The 18,314-nt window shown below is 34.6% G+C and overlaps 2 protein-coding genes across 2 annotated transcripts; one reads left to right on the top strand and one right to left on the bottom strand.

Annotated features, from left to right (window-relative positions):
• Positions 1 to 8,899: 8,899 nt before the first annotated feature.
• On the top strand, positions 8,900 to 12,143 carry LOC132559242 (achaete-scute homolog 1-like). The gene is made up of 2 exons (XM_060223862.1): positions 8,900 to 9,439; positions 12,036 to 12,143. The coding sequence occupies exons 1-2, from the start codon at positions 8,900 to 8,902 to the stop codon at positions 12,141 to 12,143; spliced, it is 648 nt and encodes a 215-aa protein (XP_060079845.1).
• Positions 12,144 to 15,065: 2,922 nt separating this feature from the next.
• Positions 15,066 to 16,332, bottom strand: LOC132559032 (uncharacterized). Its single transcript, XM_060223638.1, has 2 exons — positions 15,406 to 16,332; positions 15,066 to 15,281 (listed from the first exon to the last, which is right to left on the bottom strand). The coding sequence occupies exons 1-2, from the start codon at positions 16,330 to 16,332 to the stop codon at positions 15,066 to 15,068; spliced, it is 1,143 nt and encodes a 380-aa protein (XP_060079621.1).
• Between the last annotated feature and the right edge of the window lie 1,982 nt (positions 16,333 to 18,314).

Here is an 18,314-nt window from a genome sequence, read left to right as displayed (position 1 = left end):
CATATCATTTACGTCTTATTATCATCAATGTTTCAATTTTTTTCGTGTCACTTGAAGGCTGCTTACCGTATTACCTTGACCGTGACCGTCATGACCGCTTGGGCGTTGGTTATTAAGAGGAAGTTTTTTAAAGGTTTTTTTAACTTGTGACCTTGGAAGTAGGTCAAGGTCATTTATTGGACAAACTTGAAAACCTCTCATTTTAGCATACAACCAAACCATTATCAGCATCCTGGGTCCTTTCGGTTCTTGAGAAGTCGTTTGAATGGAAAGTTTACGCACGGCGAATCGCGCGCAACGACAGACACAACACAACTGCTGTAGGTCATTGTGACCTACAAACAATGCATTTTTCTTTCAATAAAATTTTGTAGAAAGGTTCCATCATAAATGACTAACTAGTATTGCAAATTACATACTTCCAACTGAAGGATAGGGATTCCTCTGTAGGGGAGGGGTATACTTTATTAGTTGGCATAGGAAAATAATACTTTTGTGTTACTTTTGTTTATTTTCAATGAGAAATAATATTGTCCCACTTTAAGATTTCTGGGATCAATGGTATTGAAAACTGGAGTTTACATTGCAGAATTTATGGCAAAGAATCTGAAATAAAATCTACCTGAGGGATCCATGGTACAGAATCTGAAATAAAATCTACCTGAGGGATCCATGGTACAGAATCTGAAATAAAATCTACCTGAGGGATCCATGGTACAGAATCTGAAATAAAATCTACCTGAGGAATCCATGGTACAGAATCTGAAATAAAATCTACCTGAGGGATCCATGGTACAGAATCTGAAATAAAATCTACCTGAGGGATCCATGGTACAGAATCTGAAATAAAATCTACCTGAGGAATCCATGGTACAGAATCTGAAATAAAATCTACCTGAGGGATCCATGGTACAGAATCTGAAATAAAATCTACCTGAGGGATCCATGGTACAGAATCTGAAATAAAATCTACCTGAGGGATCCATGGTACAGAATCTGAAATAAAATCTACCTGAGGGATCCATGGTACAGAATCTGAAATAAAATCTACCTGAGGAATCCATGGTACAGAATCTGAAATAAAATCTACCTGAGGGATCCATGGTACAGAATCTGAAATAAAATCTACCTGAGGGATCCATGGTACAGAATCTGAAATAAAATCTACCTGAGGGATCCATGGTACAGAATCTGAAATAAAATCTACCTGAGGGATCCATGGTACAGAATCTGAAATAAAATCTACCTGAGGGATCCATGGTACAGAATCTGAAATAAGGTTAAATCAAGACTACACGAAGAATCTGCGGCGAAGAATAAAAAATGAAGATCCGTTTTCAGAATATGAAATGATATTAGTGATCTGCATGACGAATCTGTGGTTAAGAATCTGAAATAAACTGTGGAGATCGTAATGAAGATTCTGATAAAATAAAGGCCCATGGTCCTTAACGGTTATCTGATTAAAATACACAGATATAGTGTATCAAATGGAAAAAAAGGAATAAAAAAGTTAACAATCCAGCAATCTATCATTAGAAAAGACTGTCCTTTCCCAATGTGTTCGGGCATGTGGGAGGAGGATAATACCTTATTATCTTTAATGTGCCTTCCCCCTGGAAGCCGCAATACATTATGATTGCACTACCAAGTATTTTTTTCTGAACAAATATAGCTGAAATCCTTTTAACCATTAAAAAGTAGTAGCCCAAAGTTAATGAGCCCCGCCCCAGGACCTGAGGGTTCCAATCAACTTCATTCAAATCATGATTGCCTTCTTTCACTGATGTACCATGCCAAATTTGGCTGAAATCTGTTAATGCATACTGAAGATGAAGCATTTTGAAGTATTAAGTTTGCACACCTGAAGAATCTTTTGTTCAGAATCCGAAAAAAAAAAAAAATATAGCAAGAGTAGTACTAAAAGAGAAAACAACATATTTCCAAATTCATGACAACACACAAGTAGCAAAATTATGACTTTAACAATATATGATAGAACACTAAAATATTACTAGATCTTACAGGTCAATATTTTTTTTATGTTTTTTACAACTACTGGGTAAGGTTCTACCAACATTGTCATACTTCAGTTGTGCTTCTTTTGAGAGGATGCTGAAAGATGAATAATTATAATGAGTGGAGCGTCAACAAGTCAAACTAGTACTACTACATGTACCATTGAAAACCAAAAAAACATAAACAAATTCATCGTGAAAGTTTACAGCATTTGTATCTCTATGGCTCTGTGCTTTCCTGTCAATTCTGTCTGCTTGGTACTGTCGCACGCGCAACACCATTCGATTGTGTAGACTGAAGTTAGACATGACGTTTTTGAACAAAATTCAGGGCAAGTCAACTTATCTCATAAAATATCTCATATATATTATATAAATTACTCATTGTAAGTTATATAATTCAGAGAAACACAAGATCGACATAGCACAAAGAATGAATGTTAGAATGTTTTTTTTCCATAATGTGTAATTAGTTTAATTTCTATTGGAAATATATTGTGTGACAGTGTGTACAGATATTCACATGTTGGTCCAGTGTACAGATATTCACAAGTTGGTCCAGATTGAGCAGAGGGGCTTATAGAAGTTACAAGAAGGGGTCAAACTGGTACAATTTTAAAAAATCTTCTCAAGACATAGATATGGTAGATTGAAATATTCTCTTCATAAATGGACAAATCTGAAGAAACTTTGAGGAAAAATATGAATTTCATGTCCGTAGGGTCTCCTCACATTTGCCTTGGCAGAGGGATAACGTTTACTACAGTGTATACAGAAAATGTCCGTAGGGTCTCCTCACATTTGCCTTGGCAGAGGGATTACGTTTACTACAGTGTATACAGAAAATGATATGCGTGAATACTATTTGATTCATTTTATATAACTGTTCAGCACTTTAAGTATGATATAACAATTTGATTTATGCACATATGGTTCATATTGATTCCTAAAATCTTCTTCTTATAACCTAGATAAGGTAGAATCAAACACTCTTCTCCAAAATTTACTCAAGTTTATATTGGAGAATGGTTCTTTTGAACATTATTTATTTTGGTTGCATTGGAAGTAAATGAAATTTTATATTTTGCATTACACGTCTGTGTATCGGAAGCTATCTTACTTTGTTAACGAAATAATTTCAATCATGACTTTTCACAACTACAAACACACAGTTGTTATAGAACTAAAGTGACCGCTAAGGCTCTTTAGGCCTTTTACTCATGAAAGCTACTGTAGTTAGGTTATCACATTTATATAATTCACTTCAGTTGGAAAATGGCCTGCTTGTTTTCGCACTCTCAATTTTGTAGATAAATTTTAGCGATTTCTGTAATCGTTTTACCTGAATGATATTTCATGTAAACTTGATATCAAAGAATAGCCAAAGATTTTCTATAATTATCAAAAGTACAACATACTTCAGGATCAATATGTCCATTAATTATTTAAGAATTAAAAGAAAATCTACACTGACATACTAATAAACATTGTGGCCGTCTGACGGAAAATTGACTGTAGTTGCATGGTAACTTATATAATAAATATATATAAAAGAAAATTCGATCAGACTGTAATATTACTGAAATCACAATGTGCTGTACTTGATTCTGAATTTGTTGTTGTTGTTCTTGTTGCTGCTGCTATTGTTGTTCTTAAAAACATCTCACACCAACAAAAACATAACACTGATATAATAATTGTCGAGTACAAAACCCGCCATGAAAATTTACAAGGTATTTTATCAAAATAAAAAATCTTATCATTTCTGTAAAAACGTTTATACAATTCTTTGTAAAGAGTTTTGTAATTAATGAAAAACATAGAAATTAATGTTACTCTTAATAATTAGTTTTAATCAAACAACAAACCCAAATTCATGTACATAAAATTCAATTTTGAATTAACAGTTCGCCAAATGCCATCACATACTATTGTAACACATTGTTATTTCCATCGTAATAGAAACGTAGAGAAAACACTCAGAACAAACATTTCATTTTGTGTAGTTTCGTTATCTCGATCGTATGCAAATTATGTATAATTGTCTTCATCAGTTGAAATTACACTATGGTTAAACGTGACAGACAGTCGGACAGTAAAAACCATTTTGTTTACTCTAACACGAATGAGCAATTAGAAAAAGAAATAAAAATGAATTAGATCCATCTGCATCTGTAGTCTTCTGTTGTGACATTATCAGTGGGGAACGTCTCCCGCAACCTCATTAATATTTCATAAAACGATCTCCGCGTTTCCGTAGGAATTCTACCAGTGATGTTTAATGTGCCTATTAGTTGTTAGTTGTCAAATCCGAAATCAATTGTGACCTTACTCACCCACTCGGCTGTAAATTTCCGAGGTTTCTCAGCTTTGGTTGTACGTTCTTTATGTGTTGTCATTTCGTTGCAGGTGCTGACAATGTGTAAAGACATATATCTAAAATACTCAAATAACTCACCTGCTGCGGGAATTTGGTAGATGTTTAGTATTTATAAATTATATATACAATTAATATGTATAAATATATTTCATAATTTTGAAGTAGAAAAAGTGTATATTTCAAAAAGAATATTCACCTGAAATATCATATTTAAAGATTTAATAGAAAAACTAACAGTCGTTCAAAATGGAAAATTTCAAAAACTAGATTGTTGTGAATATATAATTTACATTTTTATTGTAATAGTAAATCTATCCAAGGGGCAGTTTTTTCTTTTCCTTTTTAAATTACACATAATTATGCAAACACTGATTAGGAGTGAGATATTTACAATGCCTGACAGATTTAAAATTCATAGTTGACTAAATCTTGAGCAGCATTTTAATGGATTTAACCAAACGTACAGCACTATCCAAATATATATTCCTTACTGAGTAATACTTGTTTCTAATCATCTTTTGTTAAATGTTCAGAATACGACGTCTGTATTTACAAATGTTGAAGTGGTTGATAATCTTTCCAGGGATGACAAAACGTAAAAAGTTGCGAACAACACCAGACAGTGTAAATTGTACAGAAGCTTAAAATGCGTCATCAAAACCGTTTGTTGACGTCAGGTGTCATCGATATAACGTACGACAGGTCAAGCACTTCCCTAACACAAACAGTGGGAGTGAGTGCTGCATAAAATACTAATCATCTGATTTTGTCGAGTCTACTACAAATGAGCAACATGAGAATATGGATCTATTCAATAAGACATGTGATCGAATCGATGATAAACCAAATGGCAAAATTTCTCGAACTGAAATAGATGTTAAAAACAGAAAAAAAACCCAATAATATTGCGACGTCCGCATCTGGAGCATTTCAGGTTAACATATTTACATATGTACTTAATCATGGTATATTTAACAGTGTGAAAAGTTCAAGAAAAATATTTATTTTATTTTAAGAGAGGTCACTATAAATTTGTAAAACTGACCAAACCTTTAGACATCGGATTTGAAAATAAGTTATGTTTAAACATAAAAATTCAAGAAATTCTACTTATTTAAAACATCATCAAAACATCTTTCGAATATTAAGATAATTTGTTAGGTAAAGAGAAAGAAACTAAAAGCTCGTCTAATTGTACAAGGTTTCTGCCATTGTTGTAAAACACGGTGATGATATGGAGAAGGAAGACGAGGTTAGCGTTGATCTTCTACAGAGCAATGTATGTTATCAAATATTGACTGAAATAGTCATCAATGATGAAATATAAGGAGCTTTGAATAAAAAATAATAAACTTGTGGTATAAATAGAATTGTTTATGAACTTGTGGTATAAATAGAATTGTTTATCAACATATTAAATATACATTACAAACAATTACTGATCCTTCCGACATTCCAATATAACAGTAAATATGTTTAAATAAAACTACAAACAAATTCTCAGTGTATTCGAAAGTTTTAAATATTGTACACACGTTTAGTACCGACAGATTAGAAAATTGGAATTATTGATCCTATTTAGAAAAACAAAAGTGATAGATCTTGCTAATACCAGGATAACTACAGGCTATGCGTTAACAAAAGGCTGACTGACATCTGGCTTTAGAAAGGGGTATTCTACTACGGACTTTTTAGGTTACTTATTCTTACCTCATTTTCTTAAAAAAAACTAGATGTTTTATTGTTCAGTACAGGAAAAGGACCCTTTGATACGGTGTGGGGCCCCGGATTATGGCGGAGAAAACACTCTTTTATTTCAAAGTGCTACATTTTCTATATGAACATATAAAATCCTGCTTCTGTACAGGAAATCGGACTTTTTGACAAGCAATGTTGGCTTAAAGCTGGATGAGACTTTGTTTCCATTTTTGCTATCTTATTTCTAAACGATAGAAATCAGTATCTTCAACAAAATAAGGTATATTTGAATATAATCTATATATATATACATATATGTATATGAAATGACGTGTTACTAACAATGCAGGTTACAACTGTGTTGATGTCGGAATCACTTCCACGTTTACAGTGCTCTTCATTGCTTTCAAAATTATTGTGAAATTGGAAAAAATAAGTGTCAGTACTAGAGAATAAAAAAAGTAATGTTTGGGAGACTGTTTACTTACAAGGCAGTTTGATTTAATGATTCAATAACTCACGAGGTCCATATCATCATCTTGGTATACTGTTTAACTATTGAAAATCGCTGCCTCTGTTAAATTTTGTCACTTTTTCACCTCTGTGTCATATGATAAAAGCTATGTTAAATATGAGATTGTACGTCTCAAAGTTTGCATTTTCGCTCTCAATGGCTCGCAAATCAGAAAATTTCTAAGACTCGATTCAGAAAATGAATCAACTGCGTTTGGTGGTTAAGCTATGCTTCGCCGAGGTATTTGCCGTAACATCTACAAATTTCTGTTAACTTGGTACTCTTTATAATTATTTAAAGTTATGTGGTAAGTTGACATCCTTAATTATGTTTCAATATGTGTTTATGCAGACTTTAATTTTTCTAACTGTAGACCCAACATACCAATGACAATTCCAAGAAGAACGAAGCGTAAGCAGCTGTATATGACCCAGTATCATTTATCACTCGATGTATTCTGTGTCATACTGAAAGATGATATACACCCAGCAAGTATCATATTTCGCGCGGTTGACTTCTCAAATGAATAGCCCAATAAATGGCACACCTGTATTGACAAGAGGTGCACGTGCAACTGGTTAGCTGGCAACTCAGGTCAGGTCAATGCGCTGGCGTGGACAGTCGATTTTCCAAGTTTTCTTTCTTTTTTTGACAATGTAGATTGGTATAATAATTATATACAAGAATTGTTTCTGATTTGAGTAATTCTATATTTAGAAACTCTTTACCAGTTTATAACATGTGTTAACTGACCATTAAGTATTACCCTCAGCCTTGTCGTATATGCAATGTGTAATTTGATCATTGAATGAAGATTTAAATGGCATCACTGGTGGGTTTTCAGATGTCAACAGTCAATACTGCCACCTGGAGGTGAGTTGTTGGAGAAATTTTTAAACAATTTCTTTTTATACCCCCGTCATGTCATGGTCAGGGACATATCTTTGACCGTCATTACATCACAATGTACCTTTCCGCTCATTTACTCTCCTTTGTAGGTGTATCATAATTATAAACCGATACAGTTTTGATTTGGTCACTTACTTCTGTCCAGATTTATGTTAGGGTTGTCATTTGACTAAGAATTTTGATAAAAAAATCTCGCAAAAACGGTAAAACCATCATTCAAGAGCATTCTCTAAATGCAATGAGAATGAAATATGAAATAAATTAATAAAAATTACTAAATAAATAAATAAATAAATAATAATAATAAAGATAATAGAAATATGCAGGCAAAACTGGCGGCGGACCAACCCTGTTGAATCGACACAACTCGTTACTAGTTCTGTTTTCATTTTACACGATCTGACAATATTTTACAGGATGAAACATTTTCTTTTTTCGATATTATGAACAGATGTTCTTATATCAGAACCGATTAAAAATTAGTGTGTGATGTTTCGATGACTACACCGTCTCAATGACCAGCCCTACGACCAGTGAAGAGTACGTCCATTGAGGTGTTCTGTGTAAAGTGTACGAAACAATTGTCTCTATTCACTTTTTATTGAAACGTTCGTCACAATAAGATATGAATCAACTGAAATAAATGAAAGATTGAACAAAATTAAAACGTGCATGTTTTCATTTCATATCGAAAATTAACATTAGAATCTTAAACATCAATTATAGGATATTTTGAAAAAGATCGACAATTTAAGCGTTTTAATGAAGAGTATTTTTCACTAGACAATTAATTCATTATTCAAATAAAAAGAAAAGAAAACAAAGAAAACAAAGACTGAAAAAAATCAAGGAAATACAGTACATTGTAGTAGTGACTTTATCGTTCGTCATTACTTCCTGTGTATAACCGGGGGATTGTTGCCAGTCATAGTTCACTTTTACGACATTGTCAGGTCAAGTTACGTAGTTGTGTTGGAGGGCTACGCACAGTCGTCTCGAAACGTGTTAATGAAGATTTCTCGATGGTTCCTTTAAATCAACACTTAAATTTCGCTAGTTGTCTTTTTCACATATTCCTTTCCACTGATTACGAGGAAGGTGATCATTTCTTAATATCAAATATAATATTTGTATACATTACATGTTTAATTCGCCGCATCTTATTTAGACTGAAGAAAGGAATGAATCTGTTCAAGTTCTGAAAATTTCTGTTGTATCAGAAATTATTATTCCGTTTGCGGTATCGGCTCTCCGTGAGCTACATCATTAATATTGCAAGAGCTAATCTCCGGTAGGGTCTTATTGTCTCCGATCGCGTGCGGACATTCCAGAAGTGAACGATAATCGTTGACACTCTCTACTTGCGATTTACCTAGAACGATGACAAGTTACCAGTACCATTTCTCTGCAATAGGTCAGCATCAGCAGCAAGCAGGTGCTAACTATTATCCTACCTCAGGATCAAACACTCGTTCTTCTCAAATCTCACGCCAAACCGCAATGACTGTGAAGGAGAGAAGTAGCAAGAAATCGGGCGGAGGAAAATCGGTATACCGCCATATTCCTCATAGTCAAAAACCACCACAAGTTGTCGAGCGTCGAAATGCACGTGAAAGGAGGCGCGTGCAGGCTGTGAATACAGCATTTTTACGTCTTAGAAAGCATGTTCCTTCACATACGAAACAGAAAAGACTTTCGAAGGTGAAGACTCTCAGGGTAGCAATTGATTACATTAAACAGCTACAAGACATGATCATGGACCATGATCATTCTCCCAGTGGTTTCCAGGGAAAGATTCCCAGTGCAGATACAATTGGTCAGGAAAACGTTATCCCAAAGTTAAGAAATGTTCATGAAAATCATGTGATGGTTCAAAGAAAGCAACAATTCCAATGGGAAATGCCAAAAAACCCGCCGCAGGTGAGTCTTGTTTTCTATATACTATTTTATATTTCAACTTCGATAAAGTGTAAATACTAAATCTGTAGTATATCGCGCCCAATTTGTCGTTCGGCCGTAACACTGGTAGATCGTTCGTCCGTAACACTGGTAGATCGTTCGTCCGTAACACAGGTAGACTCTGCAGTATGCTGACGATACCGTCCTGTTTTCAGAAGACAAACGATCTTAATATATGCTCGATTTTTTGCATTCGTATTCTGTATAATGGAATTTAGATGTAGATTTAGACAAAAACCAAAAGTGTAATATTCAGTAAAAGTAAACGTATTTATTCAAACGGACAATGAAATGAACTTGGGTATTAGAGTTATTTTGTTAAATTGGTTTAGTTTTTAACAACAATAGTAAATATATTATTGCTTTTGCTAAACTGTGAAACTAAATGCCAGTATACGATACATATAATGTTTGTTTACTTAATTATACGTGTAAAGTTAGGTGATTACGTCTTATACGTCAGTTTGCGAAGACGCATCTATTGTCCTTAAATGTGCTTGTGTTAAAAAGGGCAGTTAGTACCTCGCTTTTCTTTACATATCAATTTGAACATTGCTAGGTTAAATATTGACTTCTGTTATTGATTAATGATCATTTCGTTCTAAAATTATGAAAAAAATAAGTTTTTGTCTTCATATACTTAAAGGGTAAATGATGTTTTTATCCAAGAGATGAGAAATAGGTTTAAACCTACTTTTCTCAATGTATGTTATACAGAAGTATAAAGACCTTGTTGGTAAATTTGAACTGTAGTTCTATCTAACAAAGTCTTTGACGTCCAAATTTAAATATGTTTTCCCCAAGTTTAGGATACAAGCAAATAATTCGGGAGAAACTGGTAAATACCAAGGTATACCTAGAAATCAAAGGTTGTGTTTATCATGTAATAGAGGAGACATTGAAGATGAAACTCACTCTACATAGTTATGTCCCGTTTACTCAGAAATAAGTGTATTTTATATCAAGCCGTATTTTACCGGCGCCCCTCTGTGTACAAGTTCACTGAATTATTTGCTGATTAAAATGTAAAGACTTTCAGAAACTTTCGTAAATATATGTACTTAATCCATGGGTCGTCAGAAAAATGTCTGTTCTGGTTGAATAAACAATTAGGTTTATCAGTTTGATGTTTACAATATAGGTATAAGTTTGCGACAGAACTTGGATTATTGTTTACAATATAGGTATCAGTTTGCGGCAGAACTTGGATTTTTGTTTACAATATATGTATCTGTTTGCGGCAGAACTTGGATTTTTTAATAACAGTGTTCTGTAATAGTTATAATTGCCCTACAAGCAACAGTGATTTTGAATATGGTTCTGTAATGTCAGTGACATGTTACATATGGCGAAACAAATAATGATATTTTTTTACTTAAAGGAAATAGTATGCATAAAATTGTATATATTTGTGAGTAAAGAGAGGAGCGACACAATGCTAGCATAACTTTATTTACCAGAACTCCTGCGGTTACACGGTATTAGAAGGAAAGTGATATGCTTTGTTTAAAATCTATTCCATTTAAATTATTTAAAGTGGTACGTGATCAAATAGATATCGTGATTCTAGTTTTACAGTATGTAAATTTTTTTTTTTTAAATAAGGGACCTTTTTCTTGGTATTGTACGCGATAATTCGCAGTTTGATACAAGTCACTGTCTTTAAGTGATCGCGGAATAGTAATTTTGAGAATTGGTTATTTAAAAATGATTGAGTTTTTTGTGTGTTGTTTTTAAGGAACGATAAGAACATCATTTGGGAGAATAAATAAATTAAATAAATAAATAACCAGAAGAATTAAATAGTTTAATTGATCTGGGATTTAAGGCATGTATTGGAAATACTGCACATGCTTTTCGGTCTGAGATTTTTTTCTATATTGATAAACAGTTTTGTAATGAAAATCTATAGTTTCACTTAATTCTACAACTAATTATTACAGACGTAGAAGTTTTTTCCCTCCAGATATCTTTTGTGGAAATGTTTGCTAACATGTTTTTATGACAACTCAAAACTATAAACCAGTAAAACGTAAAATCTTTATCTTGTACTTGTATGTCTCGCCCGTTCATAGTGATACGAAACATTCCACCATTTTGTTCGAGCAGTGAAGTTGTCACGTAGATGTGAAAGGGTATTATTGTCATTCTTGGATTAAATTGTCTTCAGATGGATTATACTGAAATGATTAAAAGAAACAATTTCTACCTCGTAAGAAGCAATGCTCTTTATATTGAAATTAATGTAATTATGAAATTTGTATTAACAATGTTATGAACTCAGAAGTAGTTTTAAGGTAAATACTGACTATCTCATGTATTCACGAAACCATGTGTCAAAATTTGCTCGTTATCAGTATACGATTATTTGTCGGAGACTGCAAGATCAGATATAGTTATCCTGTTTGAAATGTTACATAGGGCAATCTTTCGTCCGTCCGTCCGTCCGCCTCGCCGTCCGTGTGCCGTCCGGATGGAATATTCCAGCAAATATTTTTTTTTTTTTTTACATTGGTGAGGAATGGTTTTAATTAAAACCATTTTATGATCGTTTCAGGTGAATTTTCATTCCGCACACACGAGTGACGATGACGACACAGTTGTTTCCCTCCCTGAATATGGCTCCCTGGGAATGCACGAGATCACAAGTCTCCCGGACACGTGACTTAAACAGCTCACGAGTGAGTCCCGATGTTCATACATGAAATGTTAACCCTTGGACATAGTGTTAACACGATACTATTGATAATGATAATTAGTCGATGACGTTGTTGTACAGATGTCACAGTTCATGTTTCCCACCTAATGTATGTTACGCGCATCTACAAAAATTGTGTTCAACCGGAAGTGCGTATATGAATGTTGTCATGGCTACATAATAACGATATCGCTGTCGAAAATTACCCGATTTTATCAATTTAACACCAAGATGGTAGGAAATTTTAATGCACACACTGTTCTCCTGATACTTTCATTTCTCTGGGTTTACGTAGATAATTTCAAATATTGTATGATTAGTTTTATCTTCAAAATTATTGATTAATTAATTAAGGATATAAGAATAGTTTATGCTTGAGATCAAGAATGTCCATGGGATAATTGATGTGAAATTGCAGTCACGTGGTACTTTGCATCAGCGGAGCACGCGTTACTTCCGCCGTGAAGGTTCATGTATATCTGTATTGAATATCTTGTACGAAAATGGATGAAATTCCACATTTTTTGATGAAAGTGTTTTTTGACTAAATTAGCCTGAAACTAAACCAGTGTAATAAGTTAACTTCGGGCTTACTTTGTGGAGAAACATATATTTTAAGGACTATGTCTACAATCACATGATATTAACATCCATAACTCTATTCCTATTTCAATCCTACTGCTACTTATGTGCAATAGAATATGTTTAAATAAAAAATCCAGGATTCTAATCTAATTACAGGATAGAAGGACACGAAAACGTTGTTGGACACGAATAAGGATTTTTAGGTTGTTTTGATTTTCTTAAATGAATCCAGGGAAATTAAACAAAATGTGAAAATTGTCAATGTCACTGGAATGACGATCAATGGCAATGCGTCTTTGAATAAAGGGAGAGAACCAGACGTCGCGTGTTAAAGAACCATTACGACAGATGCTGGCAATAGTTTAAATCAAGCAACATCTACGATACCTTCAAAAGAACCGCTATCTCCGAACAAATGGGACATTTGTTTAAACGATCGTAAATTCTGGCACGGATATGGCGCTCAATTGTCATTGATTGTCACGTGACCAGCACAGAACGTTTGATTATTTTTTGTTTGTTTCTGATACTAGATAACGGAGGATGAGGACAATTGATAATTCCGTCTATGATTACCCTAGAGGAAATGACAGAGTTTTTGTAAAGTGATTTAGTTTCAGTTGTGTTATCAAGGTATTCCAGTTAAACTTAATTTTGATTTAGTTTCAGTTGTGTTATCAAGGTATTCCAGTTAAACTTAATTTTGATTTAGTTTCAGTTGTGTTATCAAGGTATTCCAGTTAAACTTAATTTTGATTTAGTTTCAGTTGTGTTATCAAGGTATTCCAATTAAACTTAATTTTGATTTAGTTTCAGTTGTGTTACCAAGGTATTCCAGTTAAACTTAATTTTGATTTAGTTTCAGTTGTGTTATCAAGGTATGTTACTATAATGTTAGTTTCTGTTGTGTTATAAAGTTATTTTCATTATTTACCATATTGTGATTTGAGGTAATAGCTTGTGTACAGTACTATCTTAAGGCTGATATTACTATAACGGTTGTTTTGAGTTGTTATTTGTTAATGTGTACAGTACAACATTAAAATAATTTATGATTGAAAAAGATTTCTTTTTTCAAAATGAGTTTTATTCAGATAATAATCCCAAATGGTTCTAGAGGAAAAGAATGGATCATTTTGGGTAACAAAGCAAATCACGAAAACATAATTTCATCACCAATGTTGAGAACGAAAGTTAGAGATATCAAGGGTTTTTGTTAGCTGCGTTCATCGTCTTATGAACAGCCGGGGTCATTTTGAGACAGGTCCTTTTGTAGGATCTGGTAGCTATATCACTGAACAACATACGGGAGACCACATGCTATCTAGAGGATATGAGCAAGAATCGATCATCGGAAACATTGCTATTTGCAATAAAAGAAAATCCAAAAATGAGATAGAAAAGAAATAAGTTGAAAAAAAGTTTCTTTAAACTTCAATATCGACAAATGAAACTATGTATCAGGGAAAACACGGAAAAGAAGCTACAATTGTATACGAAACGTTAAAGTGGTAAAAAATATGTCAATTTAGGTATTTTTAATGTCCTTTGAAAGAAAGACGCAGAAGAAAAACTCCGTACGAACTGATACTGGTTTGTTTTCAATTTCTCCGCAGGAATGAGTCCTATTGCACTGAGACGTTATTGATGAAGTGAACTGTCACTGCATGAATGCTCAGTCCTACGTTTAACATGGAGATTTTGAAATGACAGATATTAATAGTTTATAGAAAAGTTGTGTAGCTATACAAACATTTAACTCTATATACCAAATTATTAATCACTGTCAATCCAATGCCTATGAATTGTGTTTCAATAAAAATGTTTGAAAACTGTTTCGGAATTTTGTAAAACTTTATTATTATCGACTGTCATATCAACACATAAAGAGGCCCTTAACGCATGGCGTGATTGATTACCCAGAAGGCCGCACAGGGCGCTGATTGCCCATCGGATAGAGGAAATGGATATCTGATTGTGATCTCATTGTATCATACATCGAGTAAATCAGATATCAATGGAAGCCTGGCGATAGTTCCTTTTTGGCTGAATTCAGTTTCAGTGCAAAAGATGCTGGTATTGAAAAAACCATGTCTCCGTCTTCCTCATAACGCCACTGTTCATTTTTACGACTTTTTTTAGATCCATCTGAAAGTAATTGAAAATATCGAGTGATTCCCTCTGCTTTTTGCATATTCATTTTCTATTTCAGTTTACTTAACAGATGTTATTCTTCAATCGGATCTTTTGATTATCTTTGACATCTTCAGTACGAAGTAACAAAACACAAGGCTCACTTTTACTCTATCGCCGTTCGGAGTCCCTCCTCTGTTGACTGACCATCCATTGCGTGAGTCGGTCGTCCGTTGCTGAGAGGCCTTGAACAGTCAGCTGTGGACGACTCACGGTGTTAGTGAAATGTTTGCTGTATCTGTTATCCTTCACCGTCCCGGATCTCGTGCTTGTTCCCGGATCCTGAAACTGGAGGCTGAATGACGGCAGGCGAGGACCACGTGCACCCTGAAAATAATCAAGATATACATGTATGGACAACGGAACCTTCTTTCTCTGACTTTCGATAATCCGAACTAGCTATCTGAAGACTAATCCGATACTCAACGAACAAAATTCAGACGCTACTTACCCCTGGTCGAAGTTGCCTGTTTCGGAAATCCCTGGTCGCTACAGCATGCTTATCAATTAGTTTCTCGACTTCCGCCTCGAATTCTACAATGTTGTGGGCAATTTCTGCTGGATTTGGTGCAGCGCGAGCAACAGTCCTGGTTCCTCTTGCGGCATTTGGTCTGGCAAAGATCCGGAAGTTGAATGGAGGAGGGAATAAAGAATCGTCAGTGCTTGAAGAAGAAGACGACCTGCCGTCGTCATCTATCTCTAATTCCGACATTTCGTTTTTTTCCAAAATGTCGTGAATCAGTGTCATTGCCTGGTACTCACCAATCCCTCTTTTAGAAGCCACCATAAGAGATAAGTCAGACAATCTGCTGTTGGTTCTTTGCAATATGGCTTTCTTCATGTCATGACGCGAAGGTGTAGGCGTTCTCTTCCATCCACTTGATGATCTGTCATCTCCACTTTCGTATTCACTTCCATACTCGTCATCTCGTGGCACTTCTCCTTGCAGATCTTGCTTGCTTCGCTTTCCCCCGCGGAAGAAATTTGATAGTCGTGATGAAAGGCAGGAAGAAAATCGACTGCTCTCCATTTTGGTTGATGTGTCACTGCTCGATACATCTTGTGTCAAATCTGGTGTTTCGTCCCGGTAGAATGGGATATCTATTTCACTTTCGACGACTACGCTCTGTGATTCCGAATATTCCTCCATGTTAGTTGGGGGATACATATGTAGACTTATTACGTCATCATTCTCTGTATCTGTCTTAGACAGAGCTAACTGACATTTTTCTATAACATCCCTCGTCGCTGGTGAAATGTAGTACTCCAGATCCCTTTCTGAGTTCATAGAACGAGAACTCTTGCTAAGGACTTCCGAAATTTTCGCGTCATCAGCACGCGACCGCGGGTCCCTGACCTTCGTAAATGTACAACCCATATTTGCGTAGATCTTAGATGAGGTATTAAATAAGCTTTCATCTAAGTCCGTAGCTAGGCTAGAGTTGCGCGATCCCGAAATGCAATCATGATAATCAATGTGACGTCATAATATCCCATTGACAGTGACGTCATACTGTTTCTAAATTTCTGAATACTTGTATATTTTGGTAGCGTTACAAATTCAAAAGGAACGGGTGGGTGTTGTTTGTACATCGGTAGCTGTCACTCAGCACAAGGAGCATCATTATTTTGGTCAGTTGGTAGACCTTTGGATTATCATGCCGCAGACCGGGTTTCGATTCCTATTGTGGCAGTCAGCAACATCATGTTTTTCCCTGTTTCGTTATTTTTTTTTCTTCCAACAGACATGGCTAAGGAAATGTTTCCATTATTGATCTGTGAATAGTTTAGTTGACTGAATAGTTGGACAGGCGGATTAATATTTACAATATTAAGACAATTGAAGGTGAAAACCAAATTAGAGGTGACTACATTTTAGGACAACCAGATTAGTGCTGGCTTCGTATACTTTTAATTTTAACTTTTAATTGTTTTCCCTTTCTCTCGTATAAATCATTTCTATCTTTAAAATTTTTTCCCTTAAAGAGCCAGACCTACTCCGTTATAGATATTTTTCATATTTTAGTGACTGGCTATTACGCGAGATTGGTAGCGATTTACTTTAAAGTTGCGGTATTACAGGGTTAGTCAGAACTTTTGTAACCGAGAAAATAGAAAATCATGAATTTTTTTTTATATAAAATAATTTCGGTCGAGGAGAGGGTCTGGCTCTTTAACAAGTGGAACATCAGAAGAGATAATATTCAACGAACAAGGATACCACAGGTTCTATTTTTGATGGTAGACATAGTATGACATAATCCGTTGTTGATTGAAAAAAAGTATTACAAAACTCAAAATTTGTTTCAAACAAATGTAGACAGCCTTTTTGTACTCCAATCAAGTGACGCCGTCGGCAGTTTACGCGCAAAGCACGCTGACTCGCGCGGTTACTTTTAGCACGTGCATTAAACGGACTCGCAAAGTGTAAATACTTTACTGCGAGAGCAGCTACTTGGCACGTGATACGATGGATTCGACAGTTTTCGTATTCCATTTGACATTTTTCATTCGTAAGAATATATGAAAAAAAAAGAAAGAAAAAATTATTTGTTTATATAATGTGCAAATGTTTTGATGATACATTCATTACGAATCCTTGCCCTAAGGCTATCTTTGATCCACTTGGCCGCTACAGTTTGCATTGTACTCATTCATGTGCGTCAATATTATTACCATGATTGACTTGCTTGCGCCATAGTTATTAAAATTATTCAAACACTCACAGAAAGTCCGAATTCAAATTCCCATTGATATTAAAAGAACACGAATCTTTAGTCGATTTTTTTAAAGATTATTTTTAATATGAAAAAAAAAAATGTTTTGAAATGTGAAATGTAGCTTATGTTCATTGGGAAGTAACTCTTTACACGCGGTAGAGATTGAATTGGGAAGGGCATTTTTTGTTTGTTTTCGTTTTTACCTATTTTATGTTTTATGAAGAGAACAAATATCCGGAGTTGGTTTTCTTGTCAGTTGATAATTAAGGTACATGGGCTCCTTATGCTTATAAGGTGGGTTTTTTATTTCAGTAACTCCATGGACTGGTTCCAATATATTGATTTTCTTTCAGTATTTGGGGTGTTGTCGTGAACAGCTCGTATCGAAAGCTAAGTGCACTATAAATGACAAGTAACGGTGAAAACTAAAATGACTTGGCTGATAACAGTGATACATACAGCAGAATCATTTCAAAACGTCAAAAGATATTTTCAAGTGTTCATTTTTCGATATTGCGGCGCCGATCTCAATTTGTCAAGATTTTTTTTGTATGACTGGCGACTTCTATAAACAAGAGTTATTTCCCTTACACCACATATATGATGCCTCGAGGTTTGACCTCGCCTCTTTGACCTACAA

This window comes from Ylistrum balloti, unplaced genomic scaffold (genome assembly GCF_031769215.1).
Source record: "Ylistrum balloti isolate Yb309-2 unplaced genomic scaffold, AGI_CSIRO_Ybal_v1 Utg369662, whole genome shotgun sequence".
Classification (NCBI taxonomy): Eukaryota; Metazoa; Mollusca; class Bivalvia; order Pectinida; family Pectinidae; genus Ylistrum; species Ylistrum balloti.
This window is presented reverse-complemented; position numbering and strand designations above follow the sequence as displayed.

What these genes read in the sequence shown, in the direction of transcription:
- LOC132559032 (XM_060223638.1), bottom strand. Translation starts at nt 16,332, where the DNA reads ATGGGTTGTACATTTACGAAGGTCAGGGACCCGCGGTCGCGTGCTGAT. An exon ending in ACAGGCAACTTCGACCAGGG is followed by an intron (nt 15,282 to 15,405) that starts GTAAGTAGCGTC and finishes GATTATTTTCAG; the next exon opens with GGTGCACGTGGTCCTCGCCT.
- LOC132559242 (XM_060223862.1), top strand. Translation starts at nt 8,900, where the DNA reads ATGACAAGTTACCAGTACCATTTCTCTGCAATAGGTCAGCATCAGCAG. An exon ending in TGCCAAAAAACCCGCCGCAG is followed by an intron (nt 9,440 to 12,035) that starts GTGAGTCTTGTT and finishes TGATCGTTTCAG; the next exon opens with GTGAATTTTCATTCCGCACA.